The sequence below is a fragment of the Schistocerca piceifrons genome, chromosome 10, assembly GCF_021461385.2.
Source record: "Schistocerca piceifrons isolate TAMUIC-IGC-003096 chromosome 10, iqSchPice1.1, whole genome shotgun sequence".
Classification (NCBI taxonomy): Eukaryota; Metazoa; Arthropoda; class Insecta; order Orthoptera; family Acrididae; genus Schistocerca; species Schistocerca piceifrons.
The window spans coordinates 47,993,264-48,010,389 of NC_060147.1; the positions used below are offsets into that span (position 1 = coordinate 47,993,264).

General features: G+C 44.6%; 1 protein-coding gene across 1 annotated transcript in view; it reads right to left on the reverse strand.

Moving 5' to 3' along the window:
• The window catches only part of LOC124718680 (tyrosine-protein kinase Fer-like), a 111,282-nt gene that overhangs the window by 23,384 nt on the left and 70,772 nt on the right, over positions 1 to 17,126 (reverse strand). The window contains exon 4 of the mRNA XM_047244305.1: positions 14,469 to 14,682. Coding sequence (XP_047100261.1) covers positions 14,469 to 14,682 — 214 coding nt within the window. The remainder of the gene's footprint in view (positions 1 to 14,468; positions 14,683 to 17,126) is intronic.

Consider the following 17,126-nt stretch of genomic DNA (forward strand, 5'->3'; position numbering starts at 1 on the left):
CCGCCTTTGCTCTTCGACACTTACGGTCGAAAAAATTCCAGTTTGTAGAGGAAACATCAACAAACATTTTGACCAAATTTGACATTGATGTCTATAACACATCCTGAGAAAAAAATTCTCAAAGGACATGCACAAAGGATATGAACGGATGCATGTGATCATACAGGATGCTTACGAACATGCCACCTATCAGAGTTGTATCTAGACATATCAGGGATCCCATATCACTTCAACAGCACACGTCCCACACCATTACAGAGCCTCCACCAGCTTGAACAGTTCTCTGCTGACGTGCAGGGTCCACAGATTCACAAGGTCGTCTCCATTTCCGTACACGTCCATCCACTCGATAAAATTTGAAACGAGACTTGTCCAACCAGGAAACATGTTTTGAGTCATCAACAGTTCAGTGTCAGTGTTGACAGGCCCAGGCAAGGCGTAAAGCCTTGTGTCAAGGGTACAAAAGTGGGTCTTCGGTTCCGAAAGATGATATCGATGATGTTTCGTTGAATGCTTCGCACTCTGACACTTGTTGATGGCCCAGCATTGAAATCTGCAGCAATTTGCACTTTTGTCACGTTGAACAATTCTCTTCAGTGGTTGTCTACATCTACATCTACATTTACACTCCGCAAGTCACCCAACGGTGTGTGGCGAAGGGCACTTTACGTGCCACTGTCATTACCTCCCTTTCCTGTTCCACTCGCGAATGGTTCGCGGGAAGAACGACTGCCAGAAAGCCTCTGTGCGCGCTCGAATTTCTCTAATTTTACATTCGTGATTTCCTCGGGAGGTATAAGTAGGGGGAAGCAATATATTCGATACCTCATCCAGAAACGCACCCCCTCGAAACCTGGACAGCAAGCTACACCGCGAAGCAGAGCGCCTCTCTTGCAGAGTCTGCCACTCGAATTTGATAAACATCTCTGTAACGCTATCACGCTTACCAAATAACCCTGTGACGAAACGCGCCGTTCTTCTTTGAATCTTCTCTATCTCCTCCGTCAACCCGGCCTGGTGCGGATCCCACACTGACGAGCAATACTCAAGTATAGGTCGAACGAATGTTTTGTAAGCCACCTCCTTTGTTGATGGACTACATTTTCTAAGGACTCTCTCAATGAATCTCAATCTGGCACCCGCCTTACCAACAATTAATTTTATATGATCATTCCACTTCCAATTGTTCCGCACGCGTACTCCCAGATATTTTACAGAAGTAACTGCTACCAGTGTTTGTTCCACTATCATATAATCATACAACAAAGGATCCTTCTTTCTATGTATTCGCAATACATTACATTTGTCTATGTTAGGGGTCAGGTGCCGCTCCCTGCACCAAGTCCCTATCCTCTGGAGAGCCTCCTGCATTTTACTGCAATTTTCGAATGCTGCAACTTCTCTGTATACTACAGCATCGTCCGGGAAAAGCCGCGTGGAACTTCCGACACTATGTACTAGGTCATTTATATATATTGTGAAAAGCAATGGTCCCATAACACTCGCCTGTGGCACGCTAGAGGTTACTTTAACGTTTGTAGACGTCTCTCCATTGAGAACAACATGCTGTGTTCTGTTTGCTAAAATCTCTTCTATCCAGCCACACAGCTGGTCTGATATTCCATAGGCTCTTACTTTGTTTATCAGGCGACAGTGCAGAACTGTATCGAACGCCTTCCGGAAGTCAAGGAAAATGGCATCTACCTGGGAGCCTGCATTTAATATTTTTTGGGTCTCATGAACAAATAAAGCGAGTTGGGTCTCACACGATCGCTGTTTCTGGACTCCATGTTGATTCCTACAGAGTAGATTCTGGGTTTCCAGAAATGACATGATACACGAGCAAAAAACATGTTCTAAAATTCTACAACAGATCAATGTCATAGATACAGGCCTATAGTTTTTCACATCTGTTTGGCGACCCTTCTTGAAAACTGGAACTACCTGTGCTCTTTTCTAATCATTTAGAACCTTCCGTCCCTCTAGAGGCTTGCAGTACATGGATGTCCTGTTGTTGCCAGATTTTTTCTGGCTGCACTGATGTCGCAGATTTGATGTTTTGCGAGATTCCTGATATTCACGGCACATGTGTGAAATGTTTGTACAGGAAAGTTCCCACTTCGTCGCTTGTAGATGGTGTGTCAGATCACTCGTATGCCGACTATTACACTATGTTCCAACACACTTAAATCTTGATAACCTGCGAGTGTAGCAGCACTAACCAATCTAACAACTGCGTCAGACACTTGTTGTCTTGTAGAGGCGTTGCCGACCACAGCGCCATATTCTGCCTTCTCTGTACTTGAATAAGCATGCCTATACCAGTTTCTTTGGTGCTTCATGTATATCCATTTCTTGGAGAATCGAAACACATGTTCACTTCTAGAGAGCCTGCCGACGTTGTTGTTCTGTTAACATGAAACACAGCTGGTTCAGAAAGACTAGAAAGTTTAGTTGTCATTTTATGAACTAGCGCGAAATTTTTATTATTACTGTTGGCCAGATCAGTAACAAATCATTGGATACATTCGCGACGAAAATTTTAGATGGTTTTCAAATGCATTTTTGCTCTTTACACAGACCTACTGGAGCAGCAGTACATGTCGGCCTGCTCCTGCCTTTCACTCACTACCAAACACGTTTCAGTGTACCATTCCATGGAGGACTGAAGCCACACGTGAACATATGATGTTGCACAGAAACACAGGACGTACACAAGGCGCTGAGCTACAGTGCTGTTAGGTGTACATATGGCAACAGGGCACTTAGCGCCGGCAGACTGCAGGGCAAAGCTGTGACCTTGAGATGTCTAGTTTCGTGATGGCCACACTACTCATTCACGTTCTCGATCATCTCGAAAATGGTTCGAGGGAAAGCTATCACTGTGCAGTCTGTCACAAAACCTGGGCCGTTGGAATTTCTCAACAGCAGTTCACAAAAAGAGCGTCTTCATCCCTCCAGCGATTCCCGTTTGAGTTCACACGGCATGGTGTACTGATTGGACCTGCCGATGACTAACCTAGCACACACTTTGTGGCTCCCAGGTGGGTCAGTGCCTTCAGCGCCTCTGTGGAAAATGTCGGCCTGTGCTACTACAGGAACCAGAGCAGCGGACCCACCTACTAAATACCAGCACTTGGCTGGTCACCTTTTGCACACTGTTCATGGATTGCACTGGGCCATGCCATCCAGCACGTCACAGTATACTGCTGCAACACCACTGTGGGTTGTGTCATTCTGTAATCCCAGTAGATGCCGCAGCAGGGATCCACCAGCCTGGCATCACAACATTGCTGTCACTCATTCACACTGATGCTGGAGCTGACAACCAATCAGCAGCCTCAGTGATGCACACTGATGAACTAGCTCAAAATAAAAGTAACAAATAATTTCTTCAAAACGTTTTACATCTGATCACATTTTTATAATGCCCTATTTCCATATTATTTTCTCATACTATGTGGCTTATCCTAAAGCCATCCTCACAAGAGGTATGAAAGATAACATAGTGGGAGTAGTTTGCTGACATCGTAATGTGGAATTCCCTGCTACACAGCGCAGAAAAAGTATAAAATCCTTTCGGATTTTGGCTGTTTTTATAGAAGGTGAACCATTACAATGCTTCAGTCAAAGTGATGAAGAATTACAGGATCTCCCGAATGGAATGAACAGTCTGCTGAGTACAGAATATAGACTGAGAGTAAATCGAAGAAAGACACAAATTAATGAGATGTAGCAGAAATGAGAACAGAGAGAACATTAACATCAGCATTGATGGTCACGAAGTAGAGGAAGTTATGAAATTTTGCTACCTAGGCAGCAAAATATACGGGACAGATGGAGCAAGGAGGATTTAAATGCAGACTAGTATGGGCAATAAGAGCAGTCCCGTCTAAGGGAAGTCTGCTAATATAAAACATAGGCCTCAATTTGAGGAAGAAATTTGTGAGAATGTAAGTCTAGAGCACAGAATTGTACGCTAGCGAAACTTGGACTGCGGGAAAACTGGAACAGAGAGAACCGGAGCGTTGGAGATGTGGTGCTACAGCAGAATGTTGAAAATTAGGTGGACTGATATGGTAAGGAATGAGGAGGTTCTGCACAGAATCGTAGAGGAAAGGAATATGTGGAAAACACTGACGAGGAGAAGGGACAGGATGATAGGACATCTGTTAAGACATCAGGGAATGACTTCCATGGAACTAGAGCGAATTACAAGCGTTGAAACTGTACGGGAATTCAGAGATAGGAATACTTCCAGCAAGTAACTGAGGACGTAGGTTGCAAGTGCTACTCTGAGATGAAGAGGTTGGCACAGGAGAGGAATTCGTATCAAACCAGTCAGAAGACTGATGGTTCAAATGGTTCAAATGGCTCTGAGCACTGTGGGACTTAACAGCTGTGGTCATCAGTCCCCTAGAACTTAGAACTACTTAAACCTAACTAACCTAAGGACAGCACACACATCCATGCCCGAGGCAGGATTCGAACCTGCGACTGTAGCAGTCGCGCGGTTCCGCACTGCGCGCCTAGAACCGCGAGACCACCGCGGCCGGCCAGAAGACTGAGGACACAAAAAAAAATTTAAAAAAATAAAAAGTCAGAGTCAACAGAGCAGATGTTGTGTTGGACTACAAGTTTACAAACCTCAAATGCCATATTTTTTTTTTCGTATTGGCAAGCTATGAAAATATGCCATTTGAAGAGGAGTAAGTTTTTAGATACCATTCGTGTCACAAGGGGCTTTCAATTAGTAACGCAAAACATTTTTTTCTGCTATCAGGATTGTTTCATTCAGGATTCCTGTACACCATGTTATTGCCCACTCTTTTCGCTACAAAACTCTGTTTTTCAGCATAATCTCCGTTCAATAAGAAGGCTGTACGCCGCCTCACCGTGCCCCTATTGCACTACTCTACTGGTTGATGTCGGAGCCGATGTCTTGCTGCATCAGTAACATCCCCATCATCCACGTACTCCTCCCTACAGAGTGCATCGTCCATTGGGCAGAACGGATGAAAGTTGGAAGATGTGGGATCCGGGCTGGATGGTGGCTGAGGAGGCACGTCCCAGTGAAGTATTATGAGCTCCTTTCGGGGGTGCAGACTTTCCTTTTTTATGGTGACATACATGCTGAAATCGTTTCTAGAACTTCCTAATGATTGCACGATCCACTTCAGAGTTGATCGTTCCATCATGAGAGAGGACATCAAACAGAACAACACCCAACAGTGACTGAAAAGTTGTGACGCTGTCGGCACCCAAACCACGCCACTGAAGTCAGAGCTATCCCAACAGTCAGCTGAGAGAGACTTACTCTAAGAGAATATTCGAAAACGCGAACCTTAATTGTCGGCAGTTATAAAATTCTCTCACCCCAGAAGTTTTTACAACCCACATATTAGCCCAAACAGCACTGTAAGTCCAAGGCTGTGTAGGCTAATCTTGGACTTATGATAAGCCTCACAAGATGTAATGAAGAGTTTAGACCACATCTGAAAATAGTAGCACTAAAAGCTTACAGAGCCGAAATATATAGCCACTTCGTAGAAGTGCTGTAATTGTGGTACGCCACCTTCCAATTTAACGGAAATATTCACCAGTTGTACTCCATTAGGGTCAACGGCCTTGCCGCAGTGGTACATCTACATCTACATTGATACTCCGCAAGCCACCCAACGGTGTGTGGCGGAGGGCACTTTACGTGCCACTGTCATTACCTCCCTTTCCTGTTCCAGTCGCGTATGGTTCGCAGGAAGAACGACTGTCTAAAAGCCTCCGTGCGCGCTCTAATCTCTCTAATTTTACATTCGTGATCTCCTCGGGAGGTATAAGTAGGGGGAAGCAATATATTCGATACCTCATCCAGAAACGCACCCTCTTGAAACCTGGACAGCAAGCTACACCGCGATGCAGAGCGCCTCTCTTGCAGAGTCTGCCACTTGAGTTTATTAAACATCTCCGTAACGCTATCACGGTTACCAAATAACCCGGTGACGAAACGCGCCGCTCTTCTTTGGATCTTTTCTATCTCCTCCGTCAACCCGACCTGGTACGGATCCCACACTGATGAGCAATACTCAAGTATAGGTCGAACGAGTGTTTTGTAAGCCACCTCCTTTGTTGATGGACTACATTTTCTAAGCACTCTCCCAATGAATCTCAACCTGGTACCCGCCTTACCAACAATTAATTTTATATGATCATTCCACTTCAAATCGTTCCGTACGCATACTCCCAGAAATTTTACAGAAGTAACTGCTACCAGTGTTTGTTCCGCTATCATATAACCATACAATAAAGGATCCTTCTTTCTATGTATTCGCAATACATTACATTTGTCTATGTTAAGGGTCAGTTGCCACTCCCTGCACCAAGTGCCTATCCGCTGCAGATCTTTCTGTATTTCGCTACAATTTTCTAATGCAGCAACTTCTCTGTATACTACAGCATCATCCGCGAAAAGCCGCATGGAACTTCCGACACTATGTACTAAGTCATTTATATATATTGCGAAAAGCAATGGTCCCATAACACTCCCCTGTGGCACGCCAGAGGTTACTTTAACGTCTGTAGACGTCTCTCCATTGATAACAACATGCTGTGTTCTGTTTGCTAAAAACTCTTCAATCCAGCCACACAGCTGGTCTGATATTCCGTAGGCTCTTACTTTGTTTATCAGGCGACAGTGCGGAACTGTATCGAACGCCTTCCGGAAGTCAAGAAAAATAGCATCTACCTGGGAGCCTGTATCTAATATTTTCTGGGTCTCATGAACAAATAAGGCGAGTTGGGTCTCACACGATCGCTGTTTCCGGAATCCATGTTGATTCCTACATAGTAGATTCTGGGTTTCCAGAAATGACATGATACGCGAGCAAAAAACATGTTCTAAAATTCTACAAGAGATCGACGTAAGAGATATAGGTCTATAGTTTTGCGCATCTGCTCGACGACCCTTCTTGAAGACTGGGACTATCTGTGCTCTTTTCCAATCATTTGGAACCCTCCGTTCCTCTAGAGACTTGCGGTACACGGCTGTTAGAAGGGGGGCAAGTTCTTTCGCGTACTCTGTGTAGAATCGAATTGGTATCCCGTCAGGTCCAGTGGACTTTCCTCTATTGAGTGATTCCAGTTGCTTTTCTATTCCTTGGACACTTATTTCGATGTCAGCCATTTTTTCGTTTGTGCGAGGATTTAGAGAAGGAACTGCAGTGCGGTCTTCCTCTGTGAAACAGCTTTGGAAAAAGGTGTTTAGTATTTCAGCTTTACGCGTGTCATCCTCTGTTTCAGTGCCATCATCATCCCGTAGTGTCTGGATATGCTGTTTCGAGCCACTTACTGATTTAACGTAAGACCAGAACTTCCTAGGATTTTCTGTCAAGTCGGTACATAGAATTTTACTTTCGAATTCAATGAACGTTTCACGCATAGCCCTCCTTACGCTAACTTCGACATCGTTTAGCTTCTGTTTGTCTGAGAGGTTTTGGCTGCGTTTAAACTTGGAGTGGAGCTCTCTTTGCTTTCGCAGTAGTTTCCTAACTTTGTTGTTGTGGAAAGGGTTCTTCCGGATGCCATGGAGGGTACAGGGTGCACCCATCTGCAGGTGGTCGCTCATGTCGGCACCAATGATGTGTGTCGCTACGGATCGGAGGAAATCCTCTCTGGCTTCCGGCGGCTATCTGATTTGGTGAAGACTGCCAGTCTCGCTAGCGGGATGAAAGCAGAGCTCACCATCTGCAGCATCGTCGACAGGACTGACTGCGGACCTTTGGTACAGAGCCGAGTGGAGGGTCTGAATCAGAGGCTGAGACGGTTCTGCGACCATGTGGGCTGCAGATTCCTCGACTTGCGCCATAGGGTGGTGGGGTTTCGGGTTCCGCTGGATAGGTCAGGAGTCCACTACACGCAACAAGCGGCTACACGGGTAGCAGGGGTTGTGTGGCGTGGGCTGGGCGGTTTTTTAGGTTAGATGGCCTTGGGCAAGTACAGAAAGGGCAACAGCCTCAACGGGTGTGGGGCAAAGTCAGGACATGCGGGGACCAAGCAGCAATCGCTATTGTAATTGTCAACTGTCGAAGCTGCGTTGGTAAAGTACAGGAACTTCAAGCGCTGATAGAAAGCACCGAAGCTGAAATCGTTATAGGTACAGAAAGCTGGCTTAAGCCAGAGATAAATTCTGCCGAAATTTTTACAAAGGTACAGACGGTGTTTAGAAAGGATAGATTGCATGCAACTGGTGGTGGAGTGTTCGTCGCTGTTAGTAGTAGTTTATCCTGTAGTGAAGTAGAAGTGGATAGTTCCTGTGAATTATTATGGGTGGAGGTTACACTAAACAACCGAACTAGGCTAATAATTGGCTCCTTTTACCGACCTCCCGACTCAGCAGCATTAGTGGCAGAACAACTGAGAGAAAATTTGGAATACATATCACATAAATTTTCTCAGCATGTTATAGTCTTAGGTGGAGATTTCAATTTACCAGATATAGACTGGGACACTCAGATGTTTAGGACGGGTGGTAGGGACAGAGCATCGAGTGACATTATACTGAGTGCACTATCCGAAAATTACCTCGAGCAATTAAACAGAGAACCGACTCGTGGAGATAACATCTTGGACCTACTGATAACAAACAGACCCGAACTTTTCGACTCTGTATGTACAGAACAGGGAATCAGTGATCATAAGGCCGTTGCAGCATCCCTGAATATGGAAGTTAATAGGAATATAAAAAAAGGGAGGAAGGTTTATCTGTTTAGCAAGAGTAATAGAAGGCAGATTTCAGACTACCTAACAAATCAAAACGAAAATTTCTGTTCCGACACTGACAATGTTGAGTGTTTATGGAAAAAGTTCAAGGCAATCGTAAAATGCGTTTTAGACAGGTACGTGCCGAGTAAAACTGTCTTAAGCGCAGTCGGGCTTGGCTAGCACTTGGATGGGTGACCATTCGGTCTGCCGAGCGCTATTGGCAAACAGGGTGCACTCAGCCCTTGTGAGGCAAACTGAGGAGCTACTTGATTGATAAGTAGCGGCTCCAGTCTCACAAAGTGACAAACGGCCAGGAGAGCGGTGTGCTGATCACATGGCCCTCCATATCCGCATCCAGTGACGCCTGTGGGCTGAGGATGACACGGCGGCCGGTCGGTACCGCAGGGCCTTCCAAGGCATGTCCGGACGGAGTTTTTACTCCATTAGGACATTGTTAAATGTTTACCGGAACGTCTGAAGTAGTTAAATTTAATAACTCTGCTCTTTCTTAACGCAAGTAAATAACTGTGTAATAAGTATTGTTGTTGTCCCGATCTTGCACTAATCCACTGTTTCAGCTTTTACTGTGTGATAAAAAGGGGCCATTTTTATTACGTGTAGTGAAGCAATATCATCAAAGAGCTCAAAGTACACTACTGGCCATTAAAATTCCTACACCAAGAAGAAATGCAGATGATAAATGGGTATTCGTTTGAGAATATAGTATACTAGAACTGACATGTGATTACATTATCACACAATTTGGGTGCATAGATCCTTAGAAATCAGTACCCAGAACAACCACCCCTGGCATTAATAACGGCCTTGATATGCCTGGGCATTGAGTCAAACATAGCTTGGATGGCGTGTACAGGTACAGCTGCCCATGCAGCTTCAAAACGATACCACAGTTCATCAAGAGTAGTGACTGGAGTATTGTGACGAGCCAGTTGCTCGGTCACCATTGACAAGACGTTTTCAATTGGCGAGAGATCTGGAGAATGTGCTAGCCAGGGCAGCAGTCGAACATTTTCTGTATCCAGAAAGGCCCGTACAGGACCTGCTACATCCGGTTGTGCATTATCCTGCTGAAATGTAGCGTTTCGCAGGTATCGAAAGAAGGGTAGAGCCGCGGGTCGTAACACAACTGGAATGTAGCGTCCACTGTTCAAAGTGGCGTCAGTGCGAACAAGAGGTGACCGAGACGTGTAACCAATGGCACCCCATACCATCACGCCGGGTGATATGCTCGTATGGCTATGACGAATACACGCTTCCAATGTGCGTTCACCGCGATATCGTCAAAAACGGATGCGATCATCATGATGCTGTAAACAGAACCTGGATTCATCCGAAAAAATAATGACGTTTTGCCATTCGTGCACGCAGGTTCGCCGTTGAGTACACCATCACAGGCGCTCCTGTCTGTGATGCAGCGTCAAGGGTAACCGCAGCCATGGTCTCCGAGTTGATAGTACATACTGCTGCAAACGTCGTCAACTGTTCGTCCAGATGATTGTTGTCTTCCAAACGATCCCATCTGTTGACTCGGGGATCGACACGTGGCTGCACGATCTATCACATCCATGTGGAGAAGATGCCTGTCATCTCGACTGCTAGTGATACGAGGCCGTTGGGATCCAGCACGGCGTTCCGTATTACCCTCCTGAACCCACCGATTCCATATTCTGCTAACAGTCATTGGATCTCGACCAACGCGAGCAGCAATGTCGCGATGCGATAAACCGCAATCGTGATAGGCCACAATCCGACCTTTATGAAAGTCGGAAACGTGATGGTACGCATTTCCCCTCCTTACACGAGGCATCACATCAACGTTTCACCAGGCAACGCCGGTGAACTGCTGTTTGTGTTTGAGGAATCTGTTGGAATCTTCCCTCATGTCCGCACGTTGTAGGTGTCGCCACCGGCGCCAACCGTGTGTGGATGCTCTGAAAAGCTAATCATTTGCGTATCACAGCATCTTCTTCCTGTCGGTCAAATATGGCGTCTGTAGCACGTCATCTTCGTGGTGAAGCAATTTTAATGGCCAGTAGTGCACATACGAGAAAGGGGTATCCTCCACACATTCTGGTAACTCATTTTGAAGAAACTCAAGATACAGTGTCCCAGTAAGACGGTTATCTATAAAAACTAGAGCGATGAGATGGTCATCAATAGTACACATTGACTGAGAAACGTCGTTAAAAATTCCTTTCCACAGTAGCGCGCACATTTTCATTTGCTCGTACATGAGAGCTGTGCGTGTTGTTGATTTCGTTGCGGGTAAATGTTGACTCATCAGTGAACAGAATACGTGGAATTAATAGCTCATTTGCAATGATCCACTGACAGAATTTTTGCCAGGCGGCAACATCTCCTTCGAGCAGATGTTGTAGACTCTGCCGATGAAAGGGATACAGACCGTGCTCGAGTACTGTGCTTATCACTCGTGTTTGGGGAATACCAAGCTGGGCAGCAATTCCTCTAGAGCTAGTAGTGGGGTTGCGTTCCACGTTTGTCAACATAGTCGGCATGTGTGAAGATCCGTTGCGTTTTCACTACACAAAACTATACTCGTTGTTCACGGAACAACACTGTAGTACCGTGCACTGCGACAAGCACTGTCGCACTGAGACATGAGGGAAACAACTGCACCATGCACAAGTTAACTGCCTACTGACACAGTTAGTAAGGACGACGTTACGCATTTCCCATTCCTAATTATTTTCATCGGTTTACAGCTAAACGGATAAAAAAGGGCCTACGTTTATTAGGAGCTTTTGTTCAGAATCACCACTAGTATCATCTCTCAAAGATGTACCTCTCCTCCTGACTCACCCTGTATAAGGAATAGGAGTGGTCCCAAAATTGTACCCTGTGGGACTCCCTTTGTCATTTTAGCCCAATGACTGGAACCTATGTTGTTGTTGATGTTGTTATGGTGGTCTTCAGTAAAAAGACTGGTTTGATGCAGCTTTGCATCCTACTTTGTGCTGTGCAAGCCTCTTTATCTCTGAGTAACTACTGCAACCTACATCCTTCTGAATCTGCTTAGTGTATTCATCTCTTGCTCTGCCTCTACAGTTTTCACCCTCCACGTTTCCCTGCAGTGCTAAACTGGTGATCCCTTTATGCCTCAGAACATGTCCTACCAACCGATCCCTTCTTCTTGACAAATTGTGCCACAAACTCCTCTTCTCCCCAATTCTATTTAGTCCCTGCTCACTAGTTATGTGATCAACCCTTCTAATCTTAAGCATTGTTCTTTAGCACCACACTTCAAAAGTTTCTATTCTCTTCCTGTCTGAACTATTTATCGTCCATATTTCACTTCCATACACGGCTACACTCCATACAAATACTTTCAGAAACGACTTTCTGACACTTAAATCTATATTCGATGCTAAAGAATTTCTCTGAGAAACGCTTTCCTTGCCATTGCCACTTTACATTTTATATCCTCCACTGCGACCATCATCATTTATTTTGCTTCCTAAACAGCAAAACTCATTTACTACTTTAAGTGTCTCATCTCCTAATCGAATTCCCTCAGCATCACCTGTTTTAATTCAACTACATCCCATTGTCATCGTTTTGCTTTTGTTGATGTTCATCTTACATCCTCTTTTCAAGACACTGTCCATTCCGTTCAACTGCTCTTCAAGTCCTTTGCTGTCTCTGACAGAATTAGAATGTCATTGGCAAACCTCAGAGGCTTTCTTTCTTCCCCTTGGTATTTGATTGCTACTCCAAATTTTTCCTTTGTTACCTTTAGTGCTTGCTCAATATACAGATTGGATAACATTGGGAATGGGGTAGAATTTCGTCCCACTCCCTTCTCAATCACTGCTTCCCTTTCATGCCTCTCGAATCTTATAACTGCCATTTCGTTTTTCTACTAACTGCAATTAGCCTTTCGCTCTCTGTATTTTACCTCTTCCACCTTTAGAATTTCAAAGAGAGTATTCCATTCAACATAGTCAAAAGCTTTCTCTAAGTCTACAAATGCTATAAACGTAGCTTTTCCTGTGTTATCGTTGCTTATTTCCAGTTGCTGTAGTTTTAAATAGATCAGTTCTCACAGGTAGGTTGCACTAACGGTAGTAACACGGACACGAATCATCTCAGTTAACGCACGAGGGTCGTTCAATAAGTAATGCCCCACTTTTTTTACAAAAAAAAAGACCATTAATATACGTAGACAAATGTCGTTGTTGGTGCTTCACATTTAATGTTTGTTCTGTGCGCCGGTGAAATTTCTAACCATTCTGGCAGGTGGCAGAACCGTAGTACAACGTTAAAATGGCGTCTACATATGATTTACGTTACAAGCCGCATCCTGTTATTGAATTCTTTTGTGCAGAGAAAGAACATCCAAAAAAGTTCGTGTGCAGTGTACGGCGATGCTGCTGTTGATAGGAGTACTGCTGGGCGATGGGTTCAAAAATTGCTCTGATCAACATGGGACTTAACTTCTAAGAGTTCGATCGGACAAGAATCCAGCAGAAATCGTGATCCAACACGATAATGCATGCCCACACGCAAATCTGAGAACCCGGGGACACATCGCCAAATTGAGTTGGAAGTCATTGCCTCGTCCACCCTACATTCCAGAACTGGCACCCTCGCACTTGCATCTCTTTGCACAGCTTAAGGGGGGTAGGACGTCAAACGGGCCGACTTGGAGCAGGAGAGGCACCACAGGACATTTTATTTTCTACTGGATATACTTTTAGAAATAAATTCATAAAACATTGTCAGCATGACCAGGAAGGATTCGGTATTCACACTCATAACAGTGGAAATTCAAAAACATAACAAAATAAAATTTTTCACATGTGAAATTTCATCATTTTTTCGCTTACTATTGGCTGCATTTGTTGCTATAGGTACTTTTTTCTTCACAAGTAAGAGAGATTCTTTGATGAATTTTGCACAGCATACAAACCATACTCACAGGTGTATGAAACTCTAGAATTTTCCAAATCTATTAAAAACTGTGGTAAAAATTGAGATAATTAACTACAAAATATGATTTCTTCTAAACATAAAGCTTAAAACGCTACAGCTTATTCATTTTTCCATAAATTAAATAAATTCTAGAGTTTGTCACCTGTAAGTATGGTTTGTATGCTGTGCAAAATTCATCGAACAGTCTCTCTTACTTATGAAGAAAAGTGTACCTATAGCATCAAATGCAACCAATAGTAAGTGGAAAAATGATCAAATTTCACATGTAAAAAAAATTATTTTGTTATGTTTTCGAACTTCCGCTGCTACGAGTGTGAATCCTGAATCCTTCCTGGTCATGGTGACAAAGTTTTATGAATTTACTTGTAAAAGTATAGACAGAGTAAATTAAAATGTCCTGTGGTGCCTCTCCTGCTCCAAGTCGGCCCGTTTGACGTCCTACCCTCTTTAAAGCTTCTCTACGGAGATCACACTTTGAAAATGAGAAGAGTGCCAGCCATGCAGTGAAAACATGGCTACGCCTACAGGACAAGGGCTTTTACTAGCAGGGAACACATGCTCTTCCATAATGTTGGTGTACGGCCATAGAACGTGGTGGAGACTACATAGAAAAATATTGTCTCCAAATTCTGACTCTTAACAATAAATTTGTTCTGAGAAAAAAAAATGTATGGTAAGAGAGGTTGATTTGGTTCGTGACACGGTACGGAGCCTTTGAGAGAAGTGCGGTGAGGACCCACCTGGGACAAACTCCATGACGACCATGATGGTGCTGTGGTAGAGGCACATGCCGACGAAGCCGACGACGTGGCGGTGTCTGTAGCGTTGGAGCAGTTGGCCCTCGTCTATGATGTCACGCCGGCGCTCGTGGGGCAGGTCCACCTTGGACATCTTGACCGCCACCTTCTCCCCAGAACTTCTCAGCAGCCCTAGGAACACCTCCCCAAAGTAGCCCTGTAACACAGACGTACACACAGCTACATCCGCGGCCGCAGCTAGTGGTCCAGTGGCTAGCATTGCTTCCTCTGGATCTTGCGGTCTCGGGTTCAATTCCCGGCCGGGCTGGATATTTCCTCTACCCGGGGACTGGGTGTTTGTGTTGCCTTCATCATTTCATCATTATCATTCGTGACACTGACTAGATTGGTCTGCGAAAAAAATTAGGACTTTGTATGGGCTCTGATGACCGCACAGTTGAGCACTCCTCAAACCAAACATCATCATATACATCCGCAACTATGCGTATACACTACTGGCCATTAAAATTGCTACACCAAGAAGATATGCAGGTATTCATTGGACAAATATATTATACTAGAACCGACATGTGATTACATTTTCTCACAATTTGGGTGCATAGATCCTGAGAAATCAGTACCCAGAACAACCACCTCTGGCATTAATAACGGCCTTAATACGCCTGGGTATTGAGTCAAACACAGCTTGCATGGCGTGTACAGGTACAGCTGGCCAAGCAGCTTCAACACGATACCACAGTCCATCAAGAGCAGTGACTGGCGTATTGTGACGAGCCAGTTGATCGACCACCATTCACCAGACGATTTCAGTTGGTGACAGATGTGGAAAATGTGCTGGCCAGGGCAGCAGTCGAACATTTTCTGTATCCAGAGAGGCCCGTACAGGACCTGCAACATGCGGTCGTGCATTATCCTGCTGAAATGTAGGGTTTCGCAGGGATCGAATGAAGGGTAGAGCCACGGGTCGTAACACATCTGAAATGTAACGTCCACTGTTCAAAGTGCCGTCAATGCGAACAAGAGGTGACCGAGACGTGTAACCAATGGAACCCCATACCATCACGCCACCATCATGGCGATGACGGTACACGTTTGCAATATGCGTTAACCGCGATGTAGTCAAACACGGATGCGACCATCATGATGCTGTAAACAGAACCTGGATTCATCCGAAAAAATGACGTTTTGCCATTCGAGCAACCAGGTTCGTCGTTGAGCACAACATCGAAGTCGCTCCTGTCTGTGATGCAGCGTCAAGGGTAACCGCAGCCACGGTCTCCGAGCTCATAGTCCGCGCTGCTCCAAACGTCGTCGAACTGTTCCTGCAGATGGTTGTCGTCTTGCAAACGTCCCCATCTGTTGACTCAGGGATCGAGACGTGGTTGCACGATCCGTTACAGCCGTGCGGATTAGATGCCTGTCATCTCGACTGCTAGTGATACGAGGCCGTTGGGATCCAGCACGGCGTTCCGTATTACCCTCCTGAACCCACCGATTCCATATTCTGCTAACAGTCATTGGATCTCTACCAACGCGAGCAGCAATGTCGCGATGCGATAAACCGCAATCGCGATAGGCTACAATCCGACCTTTATCAAAGTCGGAAACGCGATGGTACGCATTTCTCCACCTTACACGAGGCATCACAACAACGTTTCACCAGGCAACGTCGATTAACTGCTGTTTGTGTATGAGAAATCGGTTGGAAACTTTCCTCATGTCAGCACGTTGTAGGTGTCGCCACCGGCGCCTAACCTTGTGTGAATGCTCTGAAAAGCTAATCAATTGCATATCACAGCATCTTCTTCCTGTCTGTTAAATGTTGCGTCTGTAGCACGTCATCTTCGTGGTGTAGCAATTTTAACGGCCAGTAGTGTACTTCATCCACCACATCTTGAGAATCATCATTCACCTCTGAGCTAAGTCAATCTGTGCACATACAGAAATCCGCACAGAAACTGCCCTGATCGAAATACCCTTTTGTGTCTGGGAATATTGACCCCTGAGAGCACCATTACAACGCAGTCTAACTTCATGTCGTTAATAAGTTAAGATAGTAGCCACGCAGGCGAAGTCTAGCCAAAATGATATACCATTTTGTTTTTAGGTCATTACTGCTTCATAAACCATGATGTTAAATGAAATTTGTATCGGGACCGAGCGTCATTCACTTGTAGGTTTCGCTATCTTTGAAGATATGTCTGTAAATTAATGTAAACTATAAGTTGTGGACATTCTTGTAAAAAGTGCATAAGATGTGAGTCTAAAATGACATAGAAGCCAAAAAAAAGGAAAAATTCAGATAAACGTTAGATATTTGATAAGTTTAATAGACTCGCAGTTAACAAATAAAAGACTACGCCTGAAACAATTCTGCAACAGTATCAATTAATGTTTCTCACTTCAACCGTACAAAAAGCGGAGACGGAAAATAGAATTACGAATGTGAACCCATGAAGAGAGAAAATTAGTTCCGTTTTTGAAAAAATGATCCTCAACAATCCTATCTAGTTAAAGACATCACAAATGAAGTTTTTTCTGTGGCTTATTCCAGCACATGTAATTTGTACCTACAAATTACCATTCTGAAACCGTAACAAGAGTTGCCCGCATTTTGAATGCTTCTTAAGTTCCAAGCAG